Source organism: Chiloscyllium punctatum, chromosome 5 (assembly GCF_047496795.1).
Source record: "Chiloscyllium punctatum isolate Juve2018m chromosome 5, sChiPun1.3, whole genome shotgun sequence".
Lineage (NCBI taxonomy): Eukaryota > Metazoa > Chordata > Chondrichthyes > Orectolobiformes > Hemiscylliidae > Chiloscyllium > Chiloscyllium punctatum.
Window position 1 is genome coordinate 71,040,992 of NC_092743.1, and position 12,322 is coordinate 71,053,313.

The following is a 12,322-nucleotide window of genomic DNA, read 5'->3' on the forward strand; positions in this document are numbered from 1 at the left end:
AGCCCTTCATCAGGAATAAAGGCAGTGAGCCTGAAGCATGGAGAGATAAGCTAGAGGAGGGCGGGGGTGGGGAGAGAGTAGCATAGAGTACAATGGGTGAGTGGGGGAGGAGATGAAGGTGATAGGTCAAGGAGGAGAGGGTGGAGTGGATAGGTGGCAAAGAAGATAGGCGGAAAAGAAGATAGGCAGGTCGGACAAGTCAAGGAGACAGTAACTGAGCTGGAAGTTTGAAACTAGGATGAGGTGGGGGAAGGGGAAATGAGGAAGCTGTTGAAGTCCACATTGATGCCCTGGGGTTGAAGTGTTCCGAGGCGGAAGATGAGGCGTTCTTCCTCCAGGCGTCTGGTGGTGAGGGAGTGGCGGTGAAGGAGGCCCAGGACCTCCATGTCCTCGGCAGAGTGGGAGGGGGAGTTGAAATGTTGGGCCATGGGGCGGTGTGGTTGATTGGTGCTGGTGTCCCGGAGATGTTCCCTAAAGCGCTCTGCTAGGAGGCGCCCAGTCTCCCCAATGTAGAGGAGACCACATCGGGAGCAACGGATACAATAAATGATATTGGTGGATGTGCAGGTGAAACTTTGATGGATGTGGAAGGCTCCTTTAGGGCCTTGGATAGAGGCGAGGGAGGAGGTGTGGGCACAGGTTTTACAGTTCCTGCGGTGGCAGAGGAAAGTGCCAGAATGGGAGGGTGGGTTGTAGGGGGGTGTGGACCTGACCAGGTAGTCACGGAGGGAACGGTCTTCGCGGAAGGCGGAAAGGGGTGGGGAGGGAAATATATCCCTGGTGGTGGGGTCTTACCTTAATTAAGAAGCAACTGAAGCTGGACCCTCATCAAAAGTCAACTAAGCCTTTGATTTACAGACATAAATCTATAAACTTAGAGTGACTTAAAATACAGTACTACAGTTAGGATAATTAATGGGGGGGGGGAATAAAAAAAGTGCTCTACTGATTTTGTTTTCTCTAACTTTTACCATCCTTAGCAATAGATTCTTCCACAAATACAAAGTTATAGCTATTACAGGGGCATGAGTACAGCATGACATGATTTGAACACAAATCTTGAAGGATACACGATGTTTAGGAAAGACAAAGCTAGGAATAAATGGAGCAGTAGCGCTGTTAATGATGGTATTTGTCATTGCTCTCTCTAAAGTGCAAGCTCAGGACAGTAAAATAAGTAAACAATTCAGGTACAATTGAGAAATAATAAAGGCAAGATCACTTAAGGAAGCAGATTGATTAAACAATAATTAATATCGTTTTAGTAAATCTGATGTGGACACCATTGACTGGATCAATATTCATTGCCCATCCTAATTCTCATATGCAGATGATAGCAAACTGCTTGTGTACAGAAGGTTCACCAGAATAATGCCTTATGCAAGGGTCATCTTAGTAGGAAAGGTTGACCAGGCTACGTATTGGACATTCATAAGATGAAAAAGCGACTTTTCTGAAATAAAAAGACCCTCAGGAGTCTTCACAAGATAAACGTGAAGAGGTGGTTTCTTCTTATGGGAGAAGATGGAACTAAGGATGACTGTTTATAAGCCAAGGGACACACACTTAAGGTAAAGATTAAGAGACATTTTCAAGGGTCATAAGTCTTTGGGTCACTTCCTGAAAGTTGTGTAAGCAGAGTCCTTGAGTATTTTGAAACAAACAGACAATGCTCAAACATATTCAGCAACAGTAAACATACCTGTAGCATGTCATCAATCATCGTCAGAATGTACTGCACCGTTTGCTCCTTGGATATGTGGGTCATTAAGTTCAAAAAGGTTTTGGCACACTAAAATAAAACAAACATTTATAATCTTTACACACAATTTCAACTACTTTCAAATTTGAAGTAGCACATTCACTTGTACACAACTGAAAATACATTTAATCCATATAAACAGTGACAGTGCATTTCTTCTGAAATACAATTAATGTTGGCCCCAATGACATTGCATAATCATGAATTATGTCTGCCTTCAATTATGAACTTGGGATTTCTCACCCCCCTGCCCCTCAACATTAGGACCTATGGAAAGAATATCAAAACAGCTATTTATTGCAGTAACAGAATGGCAAAATTTAAAAGTGAAAAACACACTTCCTTTTCCTATTAGTAGATGGAATACACTTTAATACTTAGAAATCTACAAACTGGCAAAGAGGTAAAACAGGAATTTTGTGTACTTTTGTAGTGTGAAAGACTCTAAGAATATATATTGCCCATGGTACCAAAATGCAAGTTGCATTCTACTGGTTTTTTGAAAAAAAACTTCCCAATTAGTGTTCCTCAAAATTACAAATTTTGCAACATGAAATAAAACAGATCTCATTTTTATTTTAATGAGGACCTTGTGAACAGTAGTAATGACTTTGCCTCAGTCAGAAGATCCAGGTTTAACATTCACTCCAGGACTTGATGGCCAAGGAAGATGCATTTATAACGTAATCAAAACAGATTGAATACAAATTTGTAAATCTTTCCAATACAGGCCAATAGCAGACAGTAAGAGCAAGAGATTCTGATCAGCTATGCGTTGGCGAAGAAAGATTGGAACCACTGCCATCACAATTCACAGAATGTAGATATATGCATGTAGTAGTTTGATAGTACAGAAACCAGAGTATTGCTGGAAAAACCTTTTGCCAAAGCCTTTCTTGCACTCATCAGGGCAGTTCACAAAAATTACCAAAGAGACAAAAAAAAATTTGGTAGAAGAGGAGACTGATGACTAGTTGACAAGTAGAGCTTTGTCCACGGCAATGCTCTATAAATAGGTTTGCCAGTTTATGACAACTGATAGTTAACTAAGCTTTGTTTAAATTTTAATCCAGCCGGGTCATTGGTGTAGATCAGGTTTCTATTAACAGAACAGACTTTCAGCTGGCTGGGATGCATTCAGGGTTGGCTTGCCAGGGGAGATCACAGTACTTTGGGTCAGACCTGGCTTCAGATAAAGATCTGAAAGTAGATTTTTAACATATTAAACAACAAAATTGTCAATATTCAAAGACAGACAATTTTTGCACATTCCAAACAGAATAGCTGATAATTTTTCAAATGGGCCACCCTAATAGCTGAAAATTATTAATACAGCCATCAAAACAATGATCACTATTTTTATACACAAGCATTCTACATTAGCTTGTAATTCAAACAATTATAAATCATCCAGACCATATTAAAATTTTTCAATGAAATCCAAATTCATTCCTAAAACTATACTAGATCCAGATTGGTAGCTGAATAACAGACATTATGAATTTGTTTTATTTTTGAAAACAATCAATAGTTATGAAGGAATGGGGAACTCAGGAAAAAAAAGGATTAAAAATGGGAAACTCATTATAATACAAAGAACTCAAAATTTCACTGCAATTCACCAGTATTATCAAAAATTATTCAGTAAAAGTATCTTCCACTCAATGTGAAAGTCATCTACTTGAAGAAGCCCAAGCATTAAATTTAAAACAGAAAATAAATAAATACACACCAATTCCAGACTTTACCTGATGGCCTTCATTATCCAGTATCCGCTGTTTATCTTCTGAACGAGCTGCTTCAAACTTTTTAATGAATTCACAATCTTCACCTGAAATCATCTGTCCTCTTATAAAAAAGCACAAATATCAGCATATAATGTTCTGAATTATCATTAATGTGTAATTTTATGATCCCTCCAATGATACTGCCAACTAAGTGAGATGACAACAAAAAGATTTTACTTTTGTAAAATAATGCTTACAGCATCAAATGACAAAATGTTATTTTGTATAAGATAGATTTACTTTAAACTAAAGAAATAAAATTTGGTCCATGTCACCCTTCCCAGAATTACAAACCTTGTAAAAATAAAAATTCAGCTTTGCCCAACTTCCAGTGGGTTGCTTTTTTTTATACTTCCATAACTGGTTTACTTCTAAGGCCCAGAAACAATTCTGGGTTGTGGGATTACACCACAGATTTTTTTTCCTCCAAGCACAAGCTTGATATATCTTCAAACCTCTTAATGCAAACTGAACCTTTAAACTGAATGGTAACTCCCACATGTTCTGCGAAGGTTATCTTAAACCTTTTGAATGCCTGATGTAAAGGCCCAGCTAGTTCTATATTTTAAATTCTGGCTTAGACCCATTTTCTTATCTTACTGTAGTTAGCTTTCCCTCTGATAATTCTTAGTCTGGTTTGTTCATTATCCTTTTCAATAGCCAACATGAAACTTACGATATCATGATCGTTGTCACCTAAATCTAATTGCTGACTCAGTCCCAAGTCTGCCAGTGCATCTTTTCTTGTTACATTATATTACCATAACTATTGAACCTCTAATTTCCCAGAAAATGTAATCTCTGCATCTTTTCCACTTACTGGTGGCCTAGATGCTACATAAGCAATGAAATTATGCATTTTTTATTCTATGGCTTGAGCCAGAATCTTTGACCCCTAGGACATGCTCCTTCACCATGGCTGCAATGCTGTTCTTAATTTATTACCATCACCTTTCAAGCTTTTCATCCTTCCCTAACTTTCCTGAACACCACATACCCAACAATTTGTAGCACCTTGTTATCCCCATCTGTGCGAGGTTTCTGATTGCCACATGAGAATAATGTTCCATCTCTCTGCACCACAATTCTTAATTACCACATTTTTGCCCATGGTGGACATTGCTGTGAATGAAATTAAACCATTTATTTATACTCACTGAAGATAGGACTGCCAGTTGACCTTATTTGCTCGAACTTCTGCAGCCTTTGCAGCAATAATATTGGTAGGAACTGCAGCATCCACAGCACCTCTGATGTCCATCTTGCTCAAAGATTTGAGTGTATGTTTGAATAGTTAGAAGACGAACAGTTTCACTAGAAGAAAGTATGAACAATTTCACTGACAGCAGTCTTAGACTCCAGATCATCATTCACAAGGTAACTAATTATTGGAAATAGCTATCTAGTTGTTCTAGTGTATGTCCACACTGAATTTCACCCTGTTCGAATTAATGCTGCTAGGAAAATGTGAATATTGTGGTCAACATTTATGAAAGCATTTAATACATTACCCCTTCTTTTTAATAAAATGGGCAAAACTGATCATATTTTCAAGTACATTCACTGCAAAGGCAGAATCACTGGCAGGAGCGTTCAAGCCACAGTAAACCGTTAAACTGATTTTGAACATGTTTAAGACAACGAGCAGCACAACAGTAAGATATCCTATTTTACATGTCTGCGCTCACAAGTACAGAAATTGATTCTAAGTAATTTTAAACATTCCAAAGCATTTAGGAATTTGGAAAAATATTCTGCAATTACACTGACAACTGCAAAAAGCAAGTGTATCATACAAGTCAATTACACCACCCCAGCCCCCACAACTACATTATTAGCACAAGTCATTCAACATTGGGATTAGTGTTTACAATGTTGACTACAAACTAATTTGGTCAATTTAAACAAGCAGATTTTGAAATCTGTGTTGCTATCCAGTGAGGGCTCAAAGTTTCACTGATCCCTTGTCTCATACACACCCAAAGTAACTTTCTTCCAAGATTAGAAAGTGGGATCTCAGTTCCAGCCAGCTGCAAAATAACAGTGGATTATCAGGAACACAGTCAGCCATCCACAACAGACTCTGGAAAATATCAAATGTGTTTCTGAATTCAAGGCTTTGTCAACAATCAATTAGCATCACCAGCGATATATGAAACGAAAAATTTTTATGACTCCCTGTTTTGTCCATAACAGGAAGTATTTTAATTTTCCTTTCCATTATGATGCGTCCCCAAAACACTGGTTGTGAAGTGCAATTTGAAAGTGACTCACAGCAAATGGTATTATCACCATCATCCAGAAACTCAGCTTATGTTCGAAGGACCCAGGTTTGATTCCAGCCACATCAGAAAAGGGAATTTGAATTCAATTTTTAAAAAATTGCAGTTAAGACTATGATGACCCATGAAGTTATTGATGATTTTTCAGAAAAGCCCATCTAGTCCACTGATATCCTTCAGTGAAGGAAATCTCCCATCTTCACCTTGTCTGGCCTACATGTGACTCTAGAACCACAGCAATGCAGTCAACTCTCAATTACAACTTCTTCGAGTTGTGCCAATCTCGAAGAAATGAAACCAAATGGGTAACCTGGCATCGATCTAGAAACCAGCAGCAAAAACAACCGTACCAACCTTGCAAAGTCCTCCTTATTAATATTTGGGAACTAGTGCCAAAATTGAGAGAGCTATCTCAGACCAGTCAAACAGCCTGACAATCACACTCATGGAAACTTACCTACAATGTCCCAGACACCACCATCATCCCTGGATATGTCCTGTCCCACCAGTAGGACAGACCCAGTAGAGGTGGCAGCACAGAGGTATACAGTGGAAGAGAAACAGAGATAGACAGATTCTTGATTGCCAAGAGGATCAAGGATTATGAAGACAAAGCGGGAGAATGGGATTGAAAAAAAAAGAGCTTACCAGCCATAATTGAATGGCAGAACAGACTCAATGGTCAATTGGACTAACTTCTGCTTTTGTCTTATAGTCTTGCCCTGGGAGTCCTCAATATGCACTGTGGACCTCACGAAGTCTTGCAGCTTCAGGTTAAACATGGGCAAGAAAACCTAATTACCATCCTCCCTCAACTGATGATTGGTACTCCATGTTGAACAACACTTGGAGGAAGCATGGAGGATGACAAGGGCATAAAAATTTACTGTGGGGGATTTCAACATCACTACCAAGAGTGGCTCAGCAGTAGTACTACTGCTCAGGTTCTAATGGACATAACTGCTAGACTGGGTCTGTGGCAGGTGAAGAAGGAATCAAGAGGAAAAAACATACTTAACCACACCTTTACCAATGTGACAGCTGCAGATGCATCAGTCCATGACAGCATTGCTAAGAGCAACCACCAAACAGAACTTGTGGAAACGAAGTACCATTTTCAGAATGAAAATAACCTGCATTGTGTTGTGTGGCACTACCACTGTGCCAAATGGGACTGACTGAACAGATCTAGCAACTCAAATCTGGGCATCCATGGAGGTGCTGTGGGCCATCAACAGGAGCAGAATTATACTCCAAATCTAAATCCTCATGGTCTGGTATATCTCCCACTCAACCATTACGCCAGAGGATCAACTCTGGCTCAGTGAAGAGTGAAGGAGTAGCACCAGGCACACCTGCAGATGAGGCATCAACCTGGTGAAGCTACCAAACAGGACTACTTGCATGCCAAATAGCATAAACAAGTGATAGACAGAGCTAAGCGACCCCACAACTAACAGATCAGATCAAGTCTACAAGTCCAGCCACATCAAGTGGTGAATGGTGGACAAACAACTCACAGGAAGAAGCTCCACAAATATCCCCATCCTCAATAATGGAAAAGCCCAGCACAATCAGTGCAAAAGACAAGGCTGAAGCATTTGCAGTAATGTTCAGCCAGAAGTGTTGAGTGGTTGATCCATCTCAGCCTTCTCCAGTGGTCCCCAGCATTACAGATACCAGTCTCCAGACAATTTGATTCACTCCATGTAATATCAAAAAAAAGGGTTGGCAAAACTGGATATGCAAAGGCAACAGGTCCTGACAACATTCCAACAATATTTGTGCTCCAAAACTTGCCGCTCCCATAGCCAAGTGCTTCCAGTAGTCACAATACTGGCATCTACCTGACAATGTGCAAAATTGCCCAGGTACACTCAAAGTAAAAAGCAAGACAAATTCAATCTAGCCAATTACCGCCTATTAGTCTACTCTTAATCATCAGGAAAAGTGTCATGAAGTATTCTATCTAGCAGCACCTGTGCAGTAATAACCTGTTCAGCAATGCCAGGTTTAGGTTCCATCAGCACCACTAATCTCCTGACCTCTTCACAGGTTTGCTTCAAATGTGGACAAAAAGAGCTGAATTCCAGAGATAAAGAGAGAGTGACAGCCTTTGAGATTAAGGTTACATTTGACAAAGTGTGACATCAAGGAGCCATAGCACAATTGGAATCAAATGGTATTGGGGGCAAACTTTCTGGTGGTTGGAGTCATACATGGCACATAGGTAAATGGTCGGGGTTGCTGGAAGTCAGTCATCTCATCTGCTGGATATCTCTGCAGGAGGTCCTCAGGATAGTGTCCAGGCCCAACCATCTTCAGCTGCTTCATTTAACCACCCCCACCCCAATCATAAGGACAGAAGTGAGAATCTCATTTGCAACTCCTCAGATACTGAAGCAGTCCATATTCAAGTGCAACAAGATCTAGACAATATCCTGGCTTAGGCTGACAAGTAACATTGCCTGGCATTTGTGACATGATTGTGCATCACCAATAAGAGACAACCTAACCACTGCCCCTTGACACTCAATGTTTTTTTCACCACCAAGTCGCCCACTATCAATGTCTGGGAGTTATCACTGACCAAAAACTCAACAGGACTCACCACAAATGCAGTGGCTACAAGAATAGGTCAGAGGCTAGAAATACTGCAGAGAGTAACTTGCCTCCTTACTCCCTAACGCCTGTCTACCATCTACAAGAGACAAGTCAACAGCGTGATGGAATATTCCCCACTTGCCTGGGCTAGAGCAGCTCAATAACACAAGAAGCCTGACACCATCCAGCACTAAGTAGCATGCTTGTTTGGCATCTCAAAAAGCATCCACTCCCTCCCCCACTGACACTCAGTAGCAGCAGTGTACTAGCTACAAAAGGCACTGAAGAAATTCACTAATGCATCAGATAGCACCTTCCAAACCCATGACCATTTTCATCTAGAAGGAGATGGGCAGCTGATGCATAGAACACCTCCGCTTTCAAGTTCCCCTCCAAACGACTCACCACCCTGACTTGGAAATTTAATCACTGTTCCTTCACTGTCACAGAGTCAAAATCCTGGAATTCCTCACTAGTGGCATTGTGGGTCAGCCCAAAGTAGGTGAACTGCAGCATTTCAATAAACCAGCTCACCAACACTCCCTCAAGGGGGCCAGAAATGGGCAATAAATGCTGGTCAACCAGCAATGCCCGCTTCTCACAAATGATTAGAAAAAACATTCAAAGTACAATTTATCATTGCATTCAAGACCTGGGTAAAAGCACCACTAATCTCCTGACCTCTTCACAGGTTTGACACACATCCCAAGACATACAGAAGAGAAAGCAAAAATGGGAGGTTGCAAATTATTTAAAATCAAAGATATCAGAACTAGTTTGGGTCAAGTGGAGAATCCAGTAAGTCAATATGCAGTTCTGTTAAATGATTTATGCATAATCAGCTTTGTAGGAGATGCAGTTGATTTGCTAACGAACGTAGAAGTTATAAAATAGGAACTTGCTCACTTCATGGGTGCAGCACAGGCTTTTCTGGAATTAAACAATTTTTGATGATATTGGCATCAGAGGCAGGTGGTGAGCTAAACCTCAGGCTGCTTACTGTTTTGGTGTTATCAGAATACTCTAATACTAATCAAAGTTGTATAGTTAAAGGTGAATGAAACAAACCAGTACATAGCTTCAGGCATGTAGATGAATATCTCAAAGTGAAGATCCAGTTAGGAGGTGATTTTGTACTCTTGTCAGATACCATTGCGATTTATGGCAGATAACTGTGGAAACGTGCGCACTAAGTCAACAATAACAGGTTTTATATTCTCCTTTCTTCACAACTGGCCGAGATAGACTTAATCTACCAGTACATTGAAAAACACAGGACAATGTAGCACAGAAACAGACCCTTCAGCTCACCATGTCTGTGCTGACAATGATGCTATTCCAAACTGATCACATCGGCCTGTACATAGAACATAGAACAATACAGCACAGAACAGGCCCTTCGGCCCACGATGTTGTGCCGAACTTCTAACCTAGATTAAGCACCCATCCATGTACCTATCCAAATGCCGCTTAAAGGTCGCCAATGATTCTGACTCTACCACTCCCACGGGCAGCGCATTCCATGCCCCCACCACACTCTGGGTAAAGAACCCACCCCTGACATCTCCCCTATACCTTCCACCCTTCACCTTAAATTTATGTCCCCTTGTAACACTCTGTTGTACCCGGGGAAAAAAGTTTCTGACATGTTTGACTAAACGCCGCTTGAACTTTGCTATCATATCCACTTTTGCCACTTTCTTTGGCAGCATATTCTAGGTGCCTACAATCCTGTGTAAATAAACCTTTCCTTGTACATCATCTTTAAACTTTTCCATTCCCACCTTAAAGCTACTCCTCCTAGTGTTTGATATTTCCACCATGGGAGAGAGACTGACTATCCACCCCTCTCAATTTTATGTCTAGCAGGTCACCCCTCAGCCTCCAGTGCTCTAGCAAAAACAATCCAAGTACGTCCAACCTCTCCTTATAGCTCATACACTCCAATTCATACAACTTCCTCAAACCTTTTCTACACCCTCTCCAAAGCCTCCACATACTTCCTATGATGTGGCAAACTTAATTGCATATACTACTCCAAATGTGGCCTATCTGAAGTTTTATACAGTTGCAACATGACTTGCCAACTTTTATACTCAGTGCCCCAAGTAAAAAAGGTGAGCATGCCATAGGCTCAGGTAGCTCAGTGGTTAGCACTTGCTGAGTTAGTACCTGGGACCCTGGGGTTTGATTCCAAACTGTATGGCGTTTGGACGTACTCTGTCTGTGTGGATTTACTCCCACAGTCCAAAGTAGTGCAGATTAGGTAGATCTGCCATAGTAAATTGTCCATAATTCCAGGGATATGCAGGCTAGGTAGGTTAGCAATATTAAACGTGTAGTTACAGGGTGGTCTGGATCTGGGTGGGATGCTCTTCAAAGGGTCAGTGTGGACTTAATGAGCCAAAAAGAATCTCTTCAGTCTGGAAAGAGACCATGCTCCAAACATCATCTTTACAGCAACTTCAATTTGTGTCATCTGTCGAACCTAAATAGACCAATGGCATTTTCATCCAAAATCATTTTGTGTTGCACATACATATTAATGGTGTCTTGGCTGGAATGTTCTTACAATGCAAGCAGTGCCACATTTCAGGAAATGACGACTTTTCATTGATTTGGTAATTAGTAGAAACCATCAACTTGCTCATTGTGGTCAATAGCAGCCAATTCAAAATCTGGCAAGTGCTCATTTTTGAAGAATTTAAACAATTAAATGTTTTAAGAAATCAAGATTTCTATTTCATATTCTGGGTGTTACAACAAGCCAATAATGATCAAGATCTATAGAAGCTAAGAGAAAAGAGATCCTTTCTAGTTTAGTCTATTTAATCTTACACTGTAGGATCTTGGTTCTCCATGGCCCTTCATCAAGAATTTAAAAGTTGTTAGTTGAATACAATCTATTCTACCAATCATATTAGCTAAAATTACGGGTGGATATGTAGTCATCATTTCATATCTTCCCAAAATTGAAGGTTTAGTAAACCACCACCTATGTAGTTTTGCTATTAAACCAGAACATGCAAGTGAGCAATATTTCTGTCTCAGGTCTGTTGTAGTATTCCAGCAGGCTCAACACAAGCTGAAGAACAGCACTCATTTTCCATTTGGGGACTCTGCAGCTTTCAGGACTAAATATCAAGTTCAATAAGTTTAAAACATGAACTCTGTACCCTACATCTTTCATCCACATCCAAACCACAGGCCCTATCATGATATGGGCTGCTTTTGGCTTAGCCAACTCATTTTCACCCAGATGTGATCCCCAGCATCAGCTTTTCTTTCTCCAAGACAAGGTATTATCCATTCCTTGGTCTCCGTCGCTCTCTCCAGCGCCTTCAGCATACGTACAGCCTTTTCCTGACTATCAGTTCTGAAGATAGATCAGTGGTCTCAAAACTAGCGCCACAGAAACTGTCAGACCTCCTGAGTTTCTCCAACAATTTCTGTTCTTGTTTCATTCTCATGTTTGTTCATAATAACAGTACATGCCATAAGACCACTTCAATCTTTTGAAGTCTGGCTTTTCACTACCAAACTCCATCAGTAGAATAGGTAAAAACAATGACTGCAGATACTGGAAACCAGATTTTGGATTCATGGTGCTGGATTCCTGATGAAGGGCTTTTGCCTGAAACGTCGATTTTGCTGCTCCTCGGATGCTGCCTGAACTGCTGTGCTCTTCCAGCACCACGAATCCAAAATCCATCAGTAGAATACTTAACTTTTGTATAATTAGGTTAACTAAATGATTTCAGAAAAAAATAAAAAAACTAGCATATTAATTGTGAAGTTTTTATTTGCGATACCTCTTACTGACTGTAGAATTTCTTTCTTCACTATTCTAAAGAAAGATTGGCCTTTGGAACACCAATTCAAATATT

General features: G+C 40.4%; 1 protein-coding gene across 3 annotated transcripts in view; it reads right to left on the reverse strand.

The window, feature by feature from the left end:
* atp6v1h (ATPase H+ transporting V1 subunit H) overlaps positions 1-12,322 on the reverse strand; it is a 131,552-nt gene that overhangs the window by 111,651 nt on the left and 7,579 nt on the right. For all 3 annotated transcript variants that reach the window (XM_072570530.1, XM_072570531.1, XM_072570529.1), the window contains exons 2-4: positions 4,707-4,863; positions 3,511-3,610; positions 1,703-1,792 (exon numbers count right to left, since the gene is read on the reverse strand). In XM_072570530.1, the coding sequence (XP_072426631.1) occupies positions 1,703-1,792; positions 3,511-3,610; positions 4,707-4,810 (294 nt within the window). In that variant the 5' untranslated portion in view covers positions 4,811-4,863. The remainder of the gene's footprint in view (positions 1-1,702; positions 1,793-3,510; positions 3,611-4,706; positions 4,864-12,322) is intronic.